This window comes from Mycteria americana, chromosome 1, assembly GCF_035582795.1.
Source record: "Mycteria americana isolate JAX WOST 10 ecotype Jacksonville Zoo and Gardens chromosome 1, USCA_MyAme_1.0, whole genome shotgun sequence".
In the NCBI taxonomy this organism is placed as follows: Eukaryota; Metazoa; Chordata; class Aves; order Ciconiiformes; family Ciconiidae; genus Mycteria; species Mycteria americana.
In genome coordinates, this window is record NC_134365.1 from 130083620 (window position 1) to 130098620 (window position 15001).

The following is a 15001-nucleotide window of genomic DNA, read 5'->3' on the forward strand; positions in this document are numbered from 1 at the left end:
ATAAAGGTGTGGTTCTACTGCAGTAACAGTTTTGATCCTGAGATGGAAGAATTATGATTGTGGTTTGATTAGAAGTTGTTCTTCTTTTAGTGTATTCAAGTTATCTGTGAGAAATCAATGTCTCTGGAGACTAGTGATTCTTACTTTTCTCCTGACTTACTTCTGTTTGTGTTCAGTTTGGACCACTTCATTTCTAGTTGGAGCTTTATTTTATAAGCAGAGATCATATAAGCCTGGATCATTGCTATCAGGTGCTCAGGAGCTCAGATAAATTTTTCTCATAAAACTGGTTATATGTGATATTAGGTGTAAGGAATTTGTGCCTCTCCTTTAGTATTCAGCAAGATTGTTATACTCTGCATTGTGTCATCTCAGTATTTAGTATTAAATTCCTGCTTTTTTACGTGTTGTTTAAATATGTTGGGGTTTGCTCTTTTTGTTAGACTTCTTGCATGTTGTAACAAATATTAAGAAATTAATAATGAGTAAATTGCGTGACCTTACATATCATTTAAATCTATTTATATAAGGTAAGATAACAGTGGGAGGAGATACTGGAAATCTGATCTCGTAGCACTGCTTATGTATTTTAGTTGTTCAGGCTTAGAGGTGCTGTGAATAATAGCTTGTTTTAGTATTTTAGTTCACAGAGTAAAATCCCAAATGAATGGAATGAAAAGATGCATTTCTACTGTTAGGAAACAAGAAATCTAACAGGAGAGAAGAATATGGTTTCTGCTGAAAAAGATTGCATTGAAAAATACTAAAGGAATATTACAATATTTCATGAGAGTATTTTCAGTGGAGTTCTCTAAGGCTTAAGATGTCATCATGATGCTTTATTATTGTCCCATTTATTATGTAAGCTTTATGTGCTATTTGATAACTATGCCATTTTATTATGTGCCAAGTAACTTTAAACATCTCAATATAGACATTGTAAAATGTGGATTCTTGTTTAATAATTAAGTATTAAAACTATATTTTGAACACTGGAATGAGAGATAATTCACACTTTTTAAAACGAAACTATTAGCAAAAACAATTATGAGACTATGAAGAACATTTACAATTTTATCAGAGCTAAAGAGGAGTCATTTACTTTTTACTTACTGCTCTTGACAGAACACTTTCCCTTCCTATAGGAAGCAAGAGTGTGTGTTCTAGTATGAACTTACTGGCTGTTTTAATATTTGATGTTCTTAGTGTGGAGAATTTTTAATTTCCTGAACTTTTATTTTTTATTCTGCTCATGTAGGCAACACGGAAGGAGATTGAGAAACGCCAGGTCCATCTTAAGAGCATCAGTGATTTAGGAGAGAATTTGAAGACAGTGCTGAAAGGAAAGGAAAGTCTAGTGGAGGATAAACTCAGCCTCCTGAACAGTAATTGGATAGCAGTAACTTCACGTGCTGAGGAATGGTTCAATCTGTTACTGGTAAGGAAAATGCATTTGTTCACAGAGAGGAAATGTCGGTGCCCAGTCATAGGTGCTCAGCCTTATAGGAGTGCTTCTTCTGGTGCCCTGGACTACGCTTACTGAATACCTAGGTACAGAGACAATAAGATTGATTGCTGTTTAGTACATTTGTATATTTTAAGAATCTGACTGTTTACAGAGTGATGGATTTGTGGAGTCTTGACTGTTAGTGCTTCGTGTTCCTGTCTGCCTCAGTGGTTCCTGGACTATTTATTTTTTTCCTAATGAACGAAATGTGGTTTCTCTCTAAGGACTTAGACTCCCTGAATATGAATCAATTGAAAGAAATAGTCAAATAAGTTGAATGAGTCTTGGTATTGATACCAACAGCCTCATCTACTTTTGGCTATATTAGCATTTCTGTTTGGAAGAGTAGGACAGGTGGAAAGTAAACGCCTGCTTGCATGTTGGTTTTGTCCACAGGGTAGCTTTGGTATGTGTGAATGAGATTCATTTCAGAGGCAACTAAATCAGAAGCTCAGGGTGCACACCTAATGTGCTCAAGGACTACGATTTGGTCTTTCAGAACTGCATGATGTGCATGTTTTGTGGTGCCTGTTTTGGTGGGCATACTTAGTTAAGGGCACCAGATTAAGTTTAGTCCAAAGTAAAATCCCTAGACTACATCTAATTCAGAGTCAGGAGCCCCAGCCCCAGCTACTTCGAACTGCTGATAGTCACATAACTATATTCTCCCTCAAAATTAATTCTGCCATGAAGAGATGACAGCTTGAACCCTTAAACACAGAAGAATCTTAACCATTCAACTGCCAGGATGCTTTGGGAAATCTTGTATGCTGTTTCTGCTGCTAAGAGAATCGAATGCAGTTTCAACCCACAGAAACTGAAGTGTTTCTCGAGGGTGCGTTAGCCTTTATCATGACTTTTTAGAGCTTGATGTGTTAGATGTCCACTGGAGTCCGTGTGGCTACCTTACAAATGCTTCTGCGATGGATATCCAGCATCACTAGAGGGCTTCTTCGGCTGTATGCAGTATACAAGTGCAAGCACCTGGTTGCGTCTATTTTATTTGGAAAACTTAAGCATTTCATTCAATATGATGTAGGTGCTCAGCTTCAATGTGGAACTGATTGTAAGAAACATATAATGGAGTTTATAGACTGGTATAGTGATGTATTTCTTGACTTTCTCTCTGCTTTGGATTCTACAGTTACTGTTATACAGTACAAGTACAAATGAACAAGTTTAATTTCATAATGTATGCATGTTTGCCACAGTTGGCAAACTTGTAAACACAGACTGAATATCAATATTTTAGTAGTGTACCAGTGGTAACCACTGCAACATGTCATTGAGCTTTCCTTTCGGCCATAAAAAGTACTACTTACTTAGTATTATGCCGAACTACACACAGTTCACCTGGAGTTCTGAGGTGGATATACGTAGACCTCATTCTGGTAAGCTCACCAAAAAAGACAAAAGGTTTTTAAATTAAGGAGGAAAAAAAAAAAAGATTTATCAGAATATCAACTAGAATAGCTTTTTAAAAAGCAGAGTCTCAAAGCCGAGAAGTTAGGTGAAATGCAAATAAAAGTTTTATATACAAAGCTCGCATTCTTGATTGCGACTTTGCAAGGGCATCCTTGTTTCCACCTTAGTTTCCGTCAATTTAGTGGCTTTGCAAAATCAGTTCTGTACCTGGTTCTTGGGGAGCTCTTCTTTCCACCTCCAGTAGGTCTGGCTGTCAGCTTCCTGTTCCTCTCAGCAGCCTGGCTGAGCTGCAGACACCTGCGTCTTGCTGTGACTGTATCACCCTCCTGCCTGTCACTTTGGAAGCTTCTCTCTCTCTCCTAGAATGTCTTTTTAAAGAAACATAATATGTAAAGTGAGAGCAAACAAACAACAGATTCTATCCTTCACAAAACAAGCCGTTACTGTGTAAAATAAACAAGTTTAATTTCATAACATATGCATGTTTGCCACAGTTGGCATAATTACAGCTATTATCTCAGCTCTGATTACTTTTTTTGTATGCAGTATTTACCTTTTCCACATACAGGAATATCAAAAGCACATGGAGGCTTTTGATCAGAATGTAGCTAATGTCACAACTTGGATGTATCGTGCTGAAATACTGTTGGATGAATCTGATAAACAAAAGCCCCAGCAGAAAGAGGAAATTCTTAAGGTAAAAAAATGCAATTTTCTGGAAAGCATTAATTTTACTCTAAAAAGGAATGTGTCAAAACTAGCATATTTTGAAAGGTATCACAAATTGATGAACATTCTTTTTTTCTGTGATAAAGCTACCCTCTGGCAGCTTGTAGATTACTTAATAAATTTGCACTGCATTGTGAAAGTTAAATCCCTGCAGAAATAAAACCAGATATGTTATTCTTCCTGGTGAGTAGAACAGCAGCTTATTAAACCTGTATTTGTTGGAAAATACTTAAACACATCTGGTTGAACAAAATCCTTTTTTTCCATGTTCTTCATTTTTAATTGCTTTTCTGTTTTTCTGTGATACTTTTCTGATATCTATGGTATCTGCGCTTGATATCTCTGTCATATGATTGTTTTAATTCTGTAAACACTGTTTGCGTTGATGCCAGACCAACTCCACAGACAAAAATATTATATGGTGAACTAGCTGTATAATAATGGGTTAGTGTATTGATCAGAACGTTTTATTTGGCCCATTGCATCATTTGACCAACTGATGAAAAATTAACTTGCAACATAGATGTGAATTTTAAAGTATCTCATTTAAAATACCTTCTTTGTTAAGATTAAACAGCTTCAAATTATTATCTATATGGATTTTGTTTTTCTTCTGAAATCAGTATGAAGTTTTACTTTGTATTGAACTCCATGGTCAGTACATACCACCTGAGGAACAGTCTGCAAATCAAAGTCAGAATTATATTGCTGGCACTAACATAATGATACCATTTACTCAAGCAAAACTTTACAAATTCCAAGTCAGAACATAAATCAATGCCTCATTGATCTCAGTAGGATTACAGGACAGACTTTTGTAGTTGAATGAACAATTTTGCCACCATCAGGTACAAAGTACAATTATCTTTGTCATCAATACAAGTACATATATTTGTGTTGCACAAAGGCATTTTGTACAGTGAAATGTAATTCTTAATGCCCAACTATGTTTATGATTGCTGAATACCTGGCTATCTTTTTCAGCCTCTGCCCATACTGGGATCTACTGTTAAGATTATTATTGCAGAGGAAGAAGGTATTTGCCCTCAGTTTTTTGTAATTTGTGATAGATTTATAGAAGAAATTCCAACTGGTTTTCATCTGGTCATTTTTCCCTGCCTCAACTATGGGCGTGAACAGCAATGAAAGCAACAGCTATACATCCAGTTCCAGAATACATGAATTAGCAGCTCTTCTTAACTTCAGGAACATAAAATAATTCAGCATATCCTGAAATATGCTGAGGATTGTATTACTGCAGATAAGAACCTGCCTAGAAATAATGTTCACCATTAATTTCCTCTAGGAGATATTAAAACAGACATGTAGATACATTCCTGCTATAAATTTGAGGGATATGAGTGGGAATGTGATCTAATGCATTTCTACTGGATTTACACACTCATGCATAATTATCTGAATTTGCTTTGTGGTTTTGCTCCCTATTCCTTTGCACACTCTCTCTCTCTCTCTCTCTTTTTCTCTCTCTTTGCATTTATTACTAACTTCAAGCCCTGTCTCTTGCTCACGGACTGTAGCGCTTAAAGGCTGAGCTGAATGATATGCATCCAAAGGTGGACTCTGTGCGTGACCAGGCAGTAGACTTGATGACAAACCGTGGAGATCACTGCAGGAAAATAATAGAGCCTAAGCTGTCAGAGCTCAACCAGCGATTTGCAACTATATCACAAAGAATTAAGAGTGGAAAGGTAGGAGGACTTGCTTCCATATGGAGGTGCATACAAAATGGTATTTATGTAAGGTGCACAGTTACAGGTACATAGCGGGCTGCGGTTTCTCCAAAACCTAAGCTTTTAAAGGAAAAAAATGTAGATCCTAAGAATTTTTTTTTTTTTTTAAGTGTGAAGGTTTGGGTTTTTTGGCATTAAGGTCTTTTTCACTGTTTCACAATTAGAAGTATTTGCTGACTTTATATGAACGTAACAATGATTACTTCATTAACTTACAAAGATTGAGCAACATCTGGGAATCAGTAAGATTCTTAATCTTCTCAAATTATGAGTAGCCTTTTTTTGATATAGATTGGTTTTGGGGGCTAATTTTTCATTAAATGCACTCAGTCTTTTCCTATGAGGCTGTGACTCACCAAGGTTGGAGACATAGATAGATAGATAGATAGATAGATATACAGATATACACGGATTGTATCAATTATACTTCAGCTACTTATCTGTACAACTAGTTTGATTTCTGAATCTGAATTCAGCATGGATTAGGTAATTTTTAGTTGTGACTTCTGAATTGGAAAGAGGGAGGACGTAAGCCACCTACTTTCTCCACTGTATTTGCTGCCTTTGTTGCGGAGAGCTATTCAGCAGATTAAAGCAGGCAGCCATACAGGTTGGTATGTAGAACAATAGGAATGCATGGATCCTGATCTTAACTCTTTTTGCTGGCTAGTGTAATAGCACTGGAAATGAATGTGCAGAGGATCAGTGGCAGAATAGGAAAAAAGCTTTGCAAAAAGCATAAGCAGAGAGACATGGTTTTCATCAGTTGTTTGGGGTTTACACAGGGCTCAATACCCTGTGTAACCAGCACATTCTTTGTGGATGTTTGAGTTTATTTAGGTTTCATTTCTGGAACAGAAAAGAATATGTCCTATGAATAAGGGTCATCTTTTTCTTTTTCCTGTTGGCCATCAGTAGTACTTCAGCCATGCCAGTGTGCTTCTCACTTACTTCTTACAGAAGTACAAACTGTAGACTGAGAACATCTTGGCACAAAGCCCAAACAACTGCGTTGTGTGACATTTGTATTCTGAACATCTGCTATCTGCAGTCTGGATTTCCTTCTCAGTTTTACCTTGCACTTCCGCAACGCCATAAGCATACAGGGCTGATGCAGCCTTTGATAGAGTTCTGTGAAATTATTGCGTGTCTTAGGGAACAATGGGACTGCCTGTAGAGGGTTTATCATTGGTTAACTAACTGCATTGTATGTTGTGAGCTCACTCAAAGAAGGGGGAAAAGATGCTTATCAAGATGAAGTGTCTTCAGAACACAGCCTGCAAACGTCTTCCACCTGGCAACCTTCTCTCTCAGGTGTTCCCCCATTTATGATTGTATAGGCAAGATGAGCTGGAATGGCAGCACCTCACTAAGCTTTATACACTATGTACCTAGCAAGATGAGAGGAATAACTACAGCACATAATTTTAACAGTAAATTAGAATTTAGGGGACCTTTTCTGGGATCTTGGGGAAAGGACAGCTAGTGTATGATTCACAAAGGATATCTATAGTTACAGGTATTGTGTAAGATAGAGAGGCAAAAGCTTGTCCGAATTCTTGGTGGTTCTACTGACTTGCTGTATGCATTTGGATAAAGGACTAAATTGCTGGGTGCCTCATTTTGTCTACCTATATAATGTAGGTAACTGCACTTCCCTTAGTCATGATTTCAGCTTCATGGGCTGAAAAATTATTATTGTTATGGGGTGATATTATGCTTCCTAAATGTTTGGATTTTTTTCATACTTAGGTAAAATCATTCACTTGGTGAATAACAGATTAAAAAATCAATTCAAGAGGATAGTAAGCTCTCGTAATCTATTTTCAATCAATTCTGATCTGTTTTCAAATACTAACAATTATGAGTACAACAGTGAAGTAAATAAGAAATTACCTGTGAAGTCAGTAAATGATAGTATGTAATTGTTGTGTCCTTAATTAACAAAATGATCATAGTGTACTAAAATGAGATTTAACATTTGCAAGTGGTCTTTGAATCTCATTCAATTATTGGAATTTCATTTAGTGTTTTTCCTTCCATTTTCCTTTTTGTTATTGTTTTTGGCATTTTTCAGAGATTAGTAATTTTTATGTTCCAATTTTATTAGTTAATTTGTCTTTTAGTGAGATTTAAGTACTTTTGAAGACATCCTTCAGAGCATTTGAGAATAAATTACTGTGTAGTTTGCTATTATTTCTACCTCAGTTGAAGTGCTTGCTGAGTGTAATTCTGAGCTTCTTGAGGAAAATTTGTGAACACAGTATTATTCTCTGTAAATGTCATACATTATTGTATTTGCATTCACGTTTGTAAGCGTGCAAAATCTTTGTCATTAAAACAAACAAAGAGATACAATTAAGGCATTTTTACCCTAATTCTCCCAGGTCATCTGTGGAACAGCTGAGAATAGATGATGTCCAGTCTCTCTTGTTTTAGCTGATTAACCTTGATTGTTATAATCTTCATTACAAACTTTTGCTTTATAATAAATACCAATTGTACTGGAGTGAAGAGTAAAAGAGAACTGATTAGAATATAATGTGCTTATGTCTTTAGCAAGTAGACAGTTGTATGTCCAAGAGTTCCTAGAACATCATAAAGCATTAATTAGCTTTAAATCTAAATTTTATGCAAGAATCATCAAGAATTTGTTGCTTGTTCTTGCATTTAAAGCTTTGAAAGAAAAAAGCTTTTTCTGTTGATCCTTTGCAATGCACTTAATAAATATTATACATTAACCTATCTACAGGCACTTGGGTATCAGGTGGATAAAAGGTGGTAATTACTGTTAATAAGTGTCTCTTGTTTTAGAATTTAAAACTGAACGCTAAGCTAAAGCAGCATAATTATACTGTGATTCATTTTGGAGGAATTGTCTCTGTTTTGTTTGGTTGACGGTTTTTTGGTCCTGCATTTTTGTTGAGGCTTTTTTGAAACACAAGCTCTTTTAGTGAAGTTTTGTTGTTTTTTTAAAAACGTTACAAAATATTGTTAGAGGAATAAGTTATACAAAGATTATCTGTCTTTTGTTTTGTATAATTCACCTGGCATTTTTGCTATTCTTTGTGAGAAAGCAATGATGTCAAAACACTGAAACAAATTATCATGACATTTTTTCTCAATTGGTAGTAGTAGCTGGTTTTTCATCTGAATGGATTGCTTGTTGCTGTGTGAGTAATTTCTGACAAATCAGATTTAGCCAAGTAGTGTCAACATTTAATTTTTTAGACAAATCATTATGTTACAGCATTTATCTGCACCTGTTCTTACACAGAAATGTGAGACTATAATTTTTTTTTTTAATTTTCACTCACCGTAGAATTCTTATGTTTTCTTTTATGGAAATTCTACAATATCGTTAAATACCTATCTTTACTTGTGTCTTTGGGTACTTTGAGTTGTATGGTGTAGATATTTTTCCACATGATGGAAAGTCTACCATTGTTTTAGCAATAGGGGGAAGAACAGATGTCTCTCTTCATTTATGTTTCTAATAAAACTATTAAGTATGTGATTTAAAGAAATAATCTTTGTATTTCTCCCATTTCAGCCCTTCATTCCTTCAAAGGAATTGGAGCAATTTGACTTCGATATACAAAAATTGCTTGAACCACTGGAGGTTGAAATTCAGCAGGGGGTGAATCTGAAAGAGGAGGACTTCAATAAAGATATGGTAATTTGGTTGAAATGGAAGTCTGAGTGAAGTAGGCAGGGAGATGAAAAAACCTGAGTGAAAATTAGAAACTTCCATATTTGCATTAGGATCTTTAGATACGACTTGGACAAAATTTTACTGTGCTAATATGTTATAAAATCAAAAGTCCCAAGTGAGCATTAACTAAGAGTTTTAGTGATAAGTTAATTGTTAGTTTATAAGAAACTTATACAAGGTTTTTCGACCCTTGTGAAAACACTAAGCAAAACAGGAATATTATGTACAGGTACTATACTAGTACCAGCAATATCACAGAATAGGGAATGAGTATTAAAATCTCTGTAGCAGTATGAAGACCAAGAAAACTCAGAATGATGTATTTAAATGGGCAATATAGTAAAAGAAGACATTCACTAAAAACAAATGCTAGGCAATGATCATTGAAAGAAATGACACTTGCCAGTTAGTTCTTAACAGGTCTGATTTGACCATTTATTGTAAATAGTTTTTGTGGCTGTGGTAAGCTTTATTACTCATGTTTGCTCTTTGCAAGTAGTGAAATTAGGGAAAAAAAAAAAAAAAAGAAAAAGGAGAGGAGTAAAATACTGCTGTGCTTTGCTAGTGTTGCCACTGTGGTGTGTTTTCTCCAGAGTGATTTTCAGAGGGATGACATTTCTTGGCTGGGCAGTAAGAGAGATTCATCTTTAGGACCTTCTCTTTGTGAATCCTCAGCAAGATCAAATATGTATTTGTTTACAAGCAATATTCTTTTCCTTTTAAGGAATTCTTCAAAGATAGCTGTTGTATATCAATGCTGAAAGGAATCTTTACAGGACCTTTTTTTCTTTTTTTTATGCAGGAAAATTCAAATTTAAGGCAGTGTGTACTGCAGTGGTAAATTCTAAGTGAATCAAGTTTGACAGGGCAGTTTCCACTACTTGAGCATATTTTGTTCCCTTTCTTTACATAAAAAGTTTAGCGTGGTTCAACAGATACACTCCCAGAAGCTGTGGCATAGATTCAATTTCTGTGTAAAAAGTACTTAGTGGTATCATTTTCCCTGTGAGAGTAACTGTTTTGCATTGTGATGATACATGAAATGGTCAGGAACGAGATGGCCTCCTAGCATACTGGCAATTTCAGTGACTACTGACAGAGAGTTAGAATATTTTAGATATTTCTATTCTTTTTGTTTTAAAGTAAAATGTATTTTACCTTTTTGCCTTTAATATTTTCATCCTGTTATCCTGGATGCTGCATAAAATCTAGTATCAAACATCTGTAGGTTTTCAAGTGCTGTTTTACTTGTACCCCTCAAGTGTATACATGTGTTGTGGAAAGCAAGTAAAAGCTATTTGGTCTTCAGTATAGAACTGCAAGTAGCTGTTAGATTATTACCTTAGCAGAGGAAGTGTAGTTTTTATATGTCTGTATCTCCTAGTACTTACGTAATAATTAGATTAAAATGCCCATTATGCTTACCTTTTTTTTTAAATCAGAGTGAAGACGATGAGAGCACAGTGAAAGAATTGCTGCAAAGGGGTGACACGCTTCAGAAGAGAATCACCGATGAGAGAAAACGGGAGGAAATAAAAATAAAACAGCAGCTGTTGCAGACTAAACATAATGCTCTCAAGGTATAGGAGCTACAATTATAAGCACATGCTACTAAAACCATTTTTTCTTCATTTCAGGGCATTGTTCTATTAAATTTTATGAATCTTCATTACTATTTAAAGATGAGTAATTTAAAACTATTTGGCTATAAACTTATATTTTCTTATATACTTCTCTTGATGCCTTGGAAAGGACATTCTAAATCTCCAGCTTAACAAGTACTGTTTTGTCCTCAGTGTTACAACCGTGTGATTGCCAGTTGGACTACAATGATTTCTTTGATAATAATGCCTTTTTTTAACACATTATGCATGTTTTATGTCTCTCCAACAGCAGCCAAGACCTTAGTTAGAATCAGTTCTCACAAACTTATATTTTCAGTTGTAGAACATACTTCTGGCAATGAGTAAGTTGTCCTTTAGTAAAAGATTTACATGCTATGCTCTTTTAGTGAGAAAAGTGGCTTCAGCCTCTTTAAAATAGGGTAGGTGGTAGTACCAAGAGACCTAGCAGCTAAGAGGCTGAAAACCAAAGTCACATATCAAAAGTCTGTGTTACCAAACTCCTGGAGGTATAACTGTATGGTACTGTCCCTAGAAACATCCACAGTGAGACCCATTTGGATAAGCTAAGAGCCATAATTGGGAGTGTTGTCTTTCCAGGGAAAAATGAAAGTAAGGAAAGAAAGAATCTTACAGTTGGAAGGTCACCTTGGTCACCTACCTGGAGCTGTAGGCTCTAGCTGCTATAGAAGAATTTTTCATCTTATTGGCAAGCAGAATTTTTCTTTCTTTTGAAAATTTTCATTAAGTTGTTCTTGGCTTGGGGAACATGGCATGGTTACATTTTATTATTACTTATTTTGGTTACATTTTATTATTACTTATTTTTAAGCAGCATCTTTCCTTTCCTGTGGTTTTCATTCTAATTTTTAAAGTTTTGCAGATGTGTGTGAATTCAGTAAAAGAATAGCTGGGATATACCATTATTTCGTCCACATTTAAAAGAAACTTGAAATCTATTTGGTGTGTCTTTGACTGTTCCAAGTTAAATGGAAGTAATTAATAATTTTTATGGAGGAGAAACAAGAAAGGTGTTTCTATAACTATGCTATTGACCAGATCCTTACTGGCTGTTTTTATGGAATAGAGTGATTGATTTTCCTTTGGGTGACTCAGTTAAGGCATTCAACCTTGTCAAATAAAATTCGGGAATGGTTGAGGTAAATTCATCTGAGTATTTTTATATAAAATGTACCAGTAATTGTTTAATGTACTTCTTAATAAGAAGTTATAGTAGTGAAAATATTTTCTGAATTCTGTATGAGCAAAGTTAAGCAGTTAAAGCAAATGCAAATGAAGTATATTTAATAATATTTATATGAAATAAAATAACATTTTTAACTTCTTGTTAAAGAAAGGTTTTAATACTTTTATAAAGCTGAGTCACAGACACAAGACATTTGTTATGTAAATAGTATTTAATTTAGAAAAAGGAAACCTGTCTTCGCATACATTTCTGCATTGAAATGATTTTCTTTTGAATAGCTACAGAGTTTGCATGCAGGCTAGAATTTCACAGGACACCACAAAACACAGGAAGCCCACTTATGGCTAGATTCTAAGTGGGCTGTGTTTCCATTTATCCAGTAAGTATTCTGAGCAGAAGTGTTTTATATAAAATACTGGCATTTGTGTAAGAATCTTAACTTCTCTGAATATTGGTGACTGTCTCAGTGGTTTATTCAACATGTGAACAACCCTGAATTAAGTAACCTCCTTTAAAAGAAAAAAAAAAAATCTGTTAAACTGATGAAAATATGCTGTGTTCAGTTACTTATATACTGTTAAACTGAAGAAAATATGCTGCGTTCAGATACTTATATACTTGATTTAAGTATCAACGTTTAATTAAAACAAATAGTGGCCTTGTGCACTTTTTTTCCCTTCAGTGTGCACACATGCCAATTCATATTTTATAAGCCTTTAATTCATATTCTAATAATGTCTGCACTGTGAACAGGACTTGAGATCTCAAAGAAGAAAAAAGGCTTTAGAGATTTCTCATCAATGGTATCAATACAAGAGGCAGGCTGATGACCTAATGACATGGCTGGATGACATTGAGAAAAAGTTAGCCAGTCTACCAGACCACAAAGATGAGCAGAAGCTAAAGGTAATGTTGTTTTGGGATGGCAATGGTAGATCTTTTTGAGCGATAGTTTATCAATTTAACAGACAGCAAATGCAATAAATTTTCAAATAGATACAGAAAATTATCAGTTCAGTTCTTTATTTCTGTTCATAGTAAAACAAACCGTAATTGTCTGTGTTCAAACTGACATTTCTTTGTTGTACTATATCTTGTATTTGTTTGTTATACAGAATGTTACATAAATAATCTGAAACACACTAAATAAAATTTTTTGTCGATAATATGGAAAGTGTGCAATGTATTAAGAAGCATCAAATGTTTTCTAGTAAAAATTGTAATTTATTTTATGTATTTTTGTTCCAGATGAACAAATGACTTACTGATATATGGATGACCTCTATCTCATGTTAGCACATTCATTTTCATCAGAACATGTTCATATGTCACTGTCAAACTCTATAGATTTATTTACATACTGTCAAAGATTTTCCTAGTTTATTTTGCATCGTCTTTCTTTGCTTCATTCTCTGTTGAGTTTCCCACAGAGTAAAACAGAGTTAAGTAATATATTAAAGAGTCAAATAATATATTTGTAAGCTGTTCAAACACTATTTGTCCTGAATAAGCTGACCCTTATTGAGAAAATAATTTCTCCAATTGCCCATCACAGTGTACTAGCAACAGTCTGGAAGTGGAAACTCTTGGCCTTTGCTAACTAGTTTTCAGTGTGTACTAGCTGTTAGTATCTCTACAACCAATCTCCAAGAAGATTCTTCAATTTCAGTTATTTTTGTTTTGTTTAAATGTAAAATAAGATATGAAATAGCTGTAAATTTTAATTGTAACAATAAAATGGAAATGGAATTTCTGACAGAAGTATTTTGCTACTTTTAAGTTGATTGATCTAGTTAGCTAACTGTCCTGGGCCCTGTATTGGTTTTGCTCACTAGGAGATTGATGGAGAATTGGAGAAGAAGAAGGAAGATCTGAATGCGGTGCACAGGCAGGCTGAACGCTTGTCTAAGGATGGGGCTGCAAAAGCAGTGGAGCCAACCCTGATACAGCTCAGCAAGCGCTGGCGAGATTTTGAGAGCAAATTTGCTCAGTTTCGAAGACTCAACTATGCACAAATTGTGAGTTGTTACTGGCAAACCCATACGTTTGCAACTGCTACTACTAACAGCATCCTACTAACAATGAGAGCTTCAGGGTCAGTGTCAACTCTTCAGATATTAATAAGAAAAACCCTATTGTCTGCAAGTGGGGGAATCTTTATATTTTAAGACAATAGTTCTGTGCTTTAGTCTTAAAATTGCCCTTAATTTGAATCAGCCAATTACAAAAAACTCAGCAATGAAACATTCATGTTTATTTCTGTTGCCTCATTATTTTTCCACAACATTTTCCAGTTTAAAAATGTCAGTTTGCCATGCATCTAGTTTGTTCAGTGAATGTGTAAATCAGAAAAATGGTCTTTTTCAAACCTACCCATCCCATGCCAATTTTAATTGTTTTGTTTTTTTTGTCCATAACATGTTATCCTCACTTTAGGAAGAGATTTAAAAAAATCTTATGACACTATATAGACATGGCCTCTTCTTCAAATGCTTCAATTCTCAAAGGAACTTTTTCAAGAAAGTGTACTTTTAAATTTGATTGCATGAAAACATAATTTTATGAACCAACTTCATGTCTTCTGAATTTGAGTTGTTTAGTTGTATATAAAATATAATTTCTCTTACTGGCTTATACATGCTGGAATAACTGGATAAATAAAAGGGAAATAAACTGTTACTATTCCAGGTTTATGACCAAAATAGGTGTTGGGTATTACCCATTTGGAAGGTTACCACAGATTGCTTTTGCATTTACATGGCAGTTTTTCCTTGCCATTCCTACTACTCTGCTCATTGTCATCTGGGCTTTTGATTTTATATGAAGAAAGATATGATTTGCTCTCAAGAAAGTTGTTGCATTATGTGCTTTTCTGCAATCTTAAAAGTGCTAGCGGTAAAGGGGTGTTTAAAAAAAAAAACTATTTTATTTATTTATTTGTAAATGCACCTAGGTTGCAGAGGGGCCATACTGACAGGACAATGAAAATTTAAATAAATGAAGTTTTATTTCTAATTGGTATATGGTCGACTATGTTCAAAAAAA

General features: G+C 34.7%; 1 protein-coding gene across 8 annotated transcripts in view; it reads left to right on the forward strand.

Moving 5' to 3' along the window:
* DMD (dystrophin) overlaps nt 1-15001 on the forward strand; it is a 1157417-nt gene that overhangs the window by 461575 nt on the left and 680841 nt on the right. For all 8 annotated transcript variants that reach the window (XM_075520648.1, XM_075520634.1, XM_075520658.1 and 5 more), the window contains 7 exons: nt 1259-1438; nt 3501-3629; nt 5200-5370; nt 8966-9088; nt 10570-10707; nt 12710-12862; nt 13792-13974. In XM_075520648.1, the coding sequence (XP_075376763.1) occupies nt 1259-1438; nt 3501-3629; nt 5200-5370; nt 8966-9088; nt 10570-10707; nt 12710-12862; nt 13792-13974 (1077 nt within the window). The remainder of the gene's footprint in view (nt 1-1258; nt 1439-3500; nt 3630-5199; nt 5371-8965; nt 9089-10569; nt 10708-12709; nt 12863-13791; nt 13975-15001) is intronic.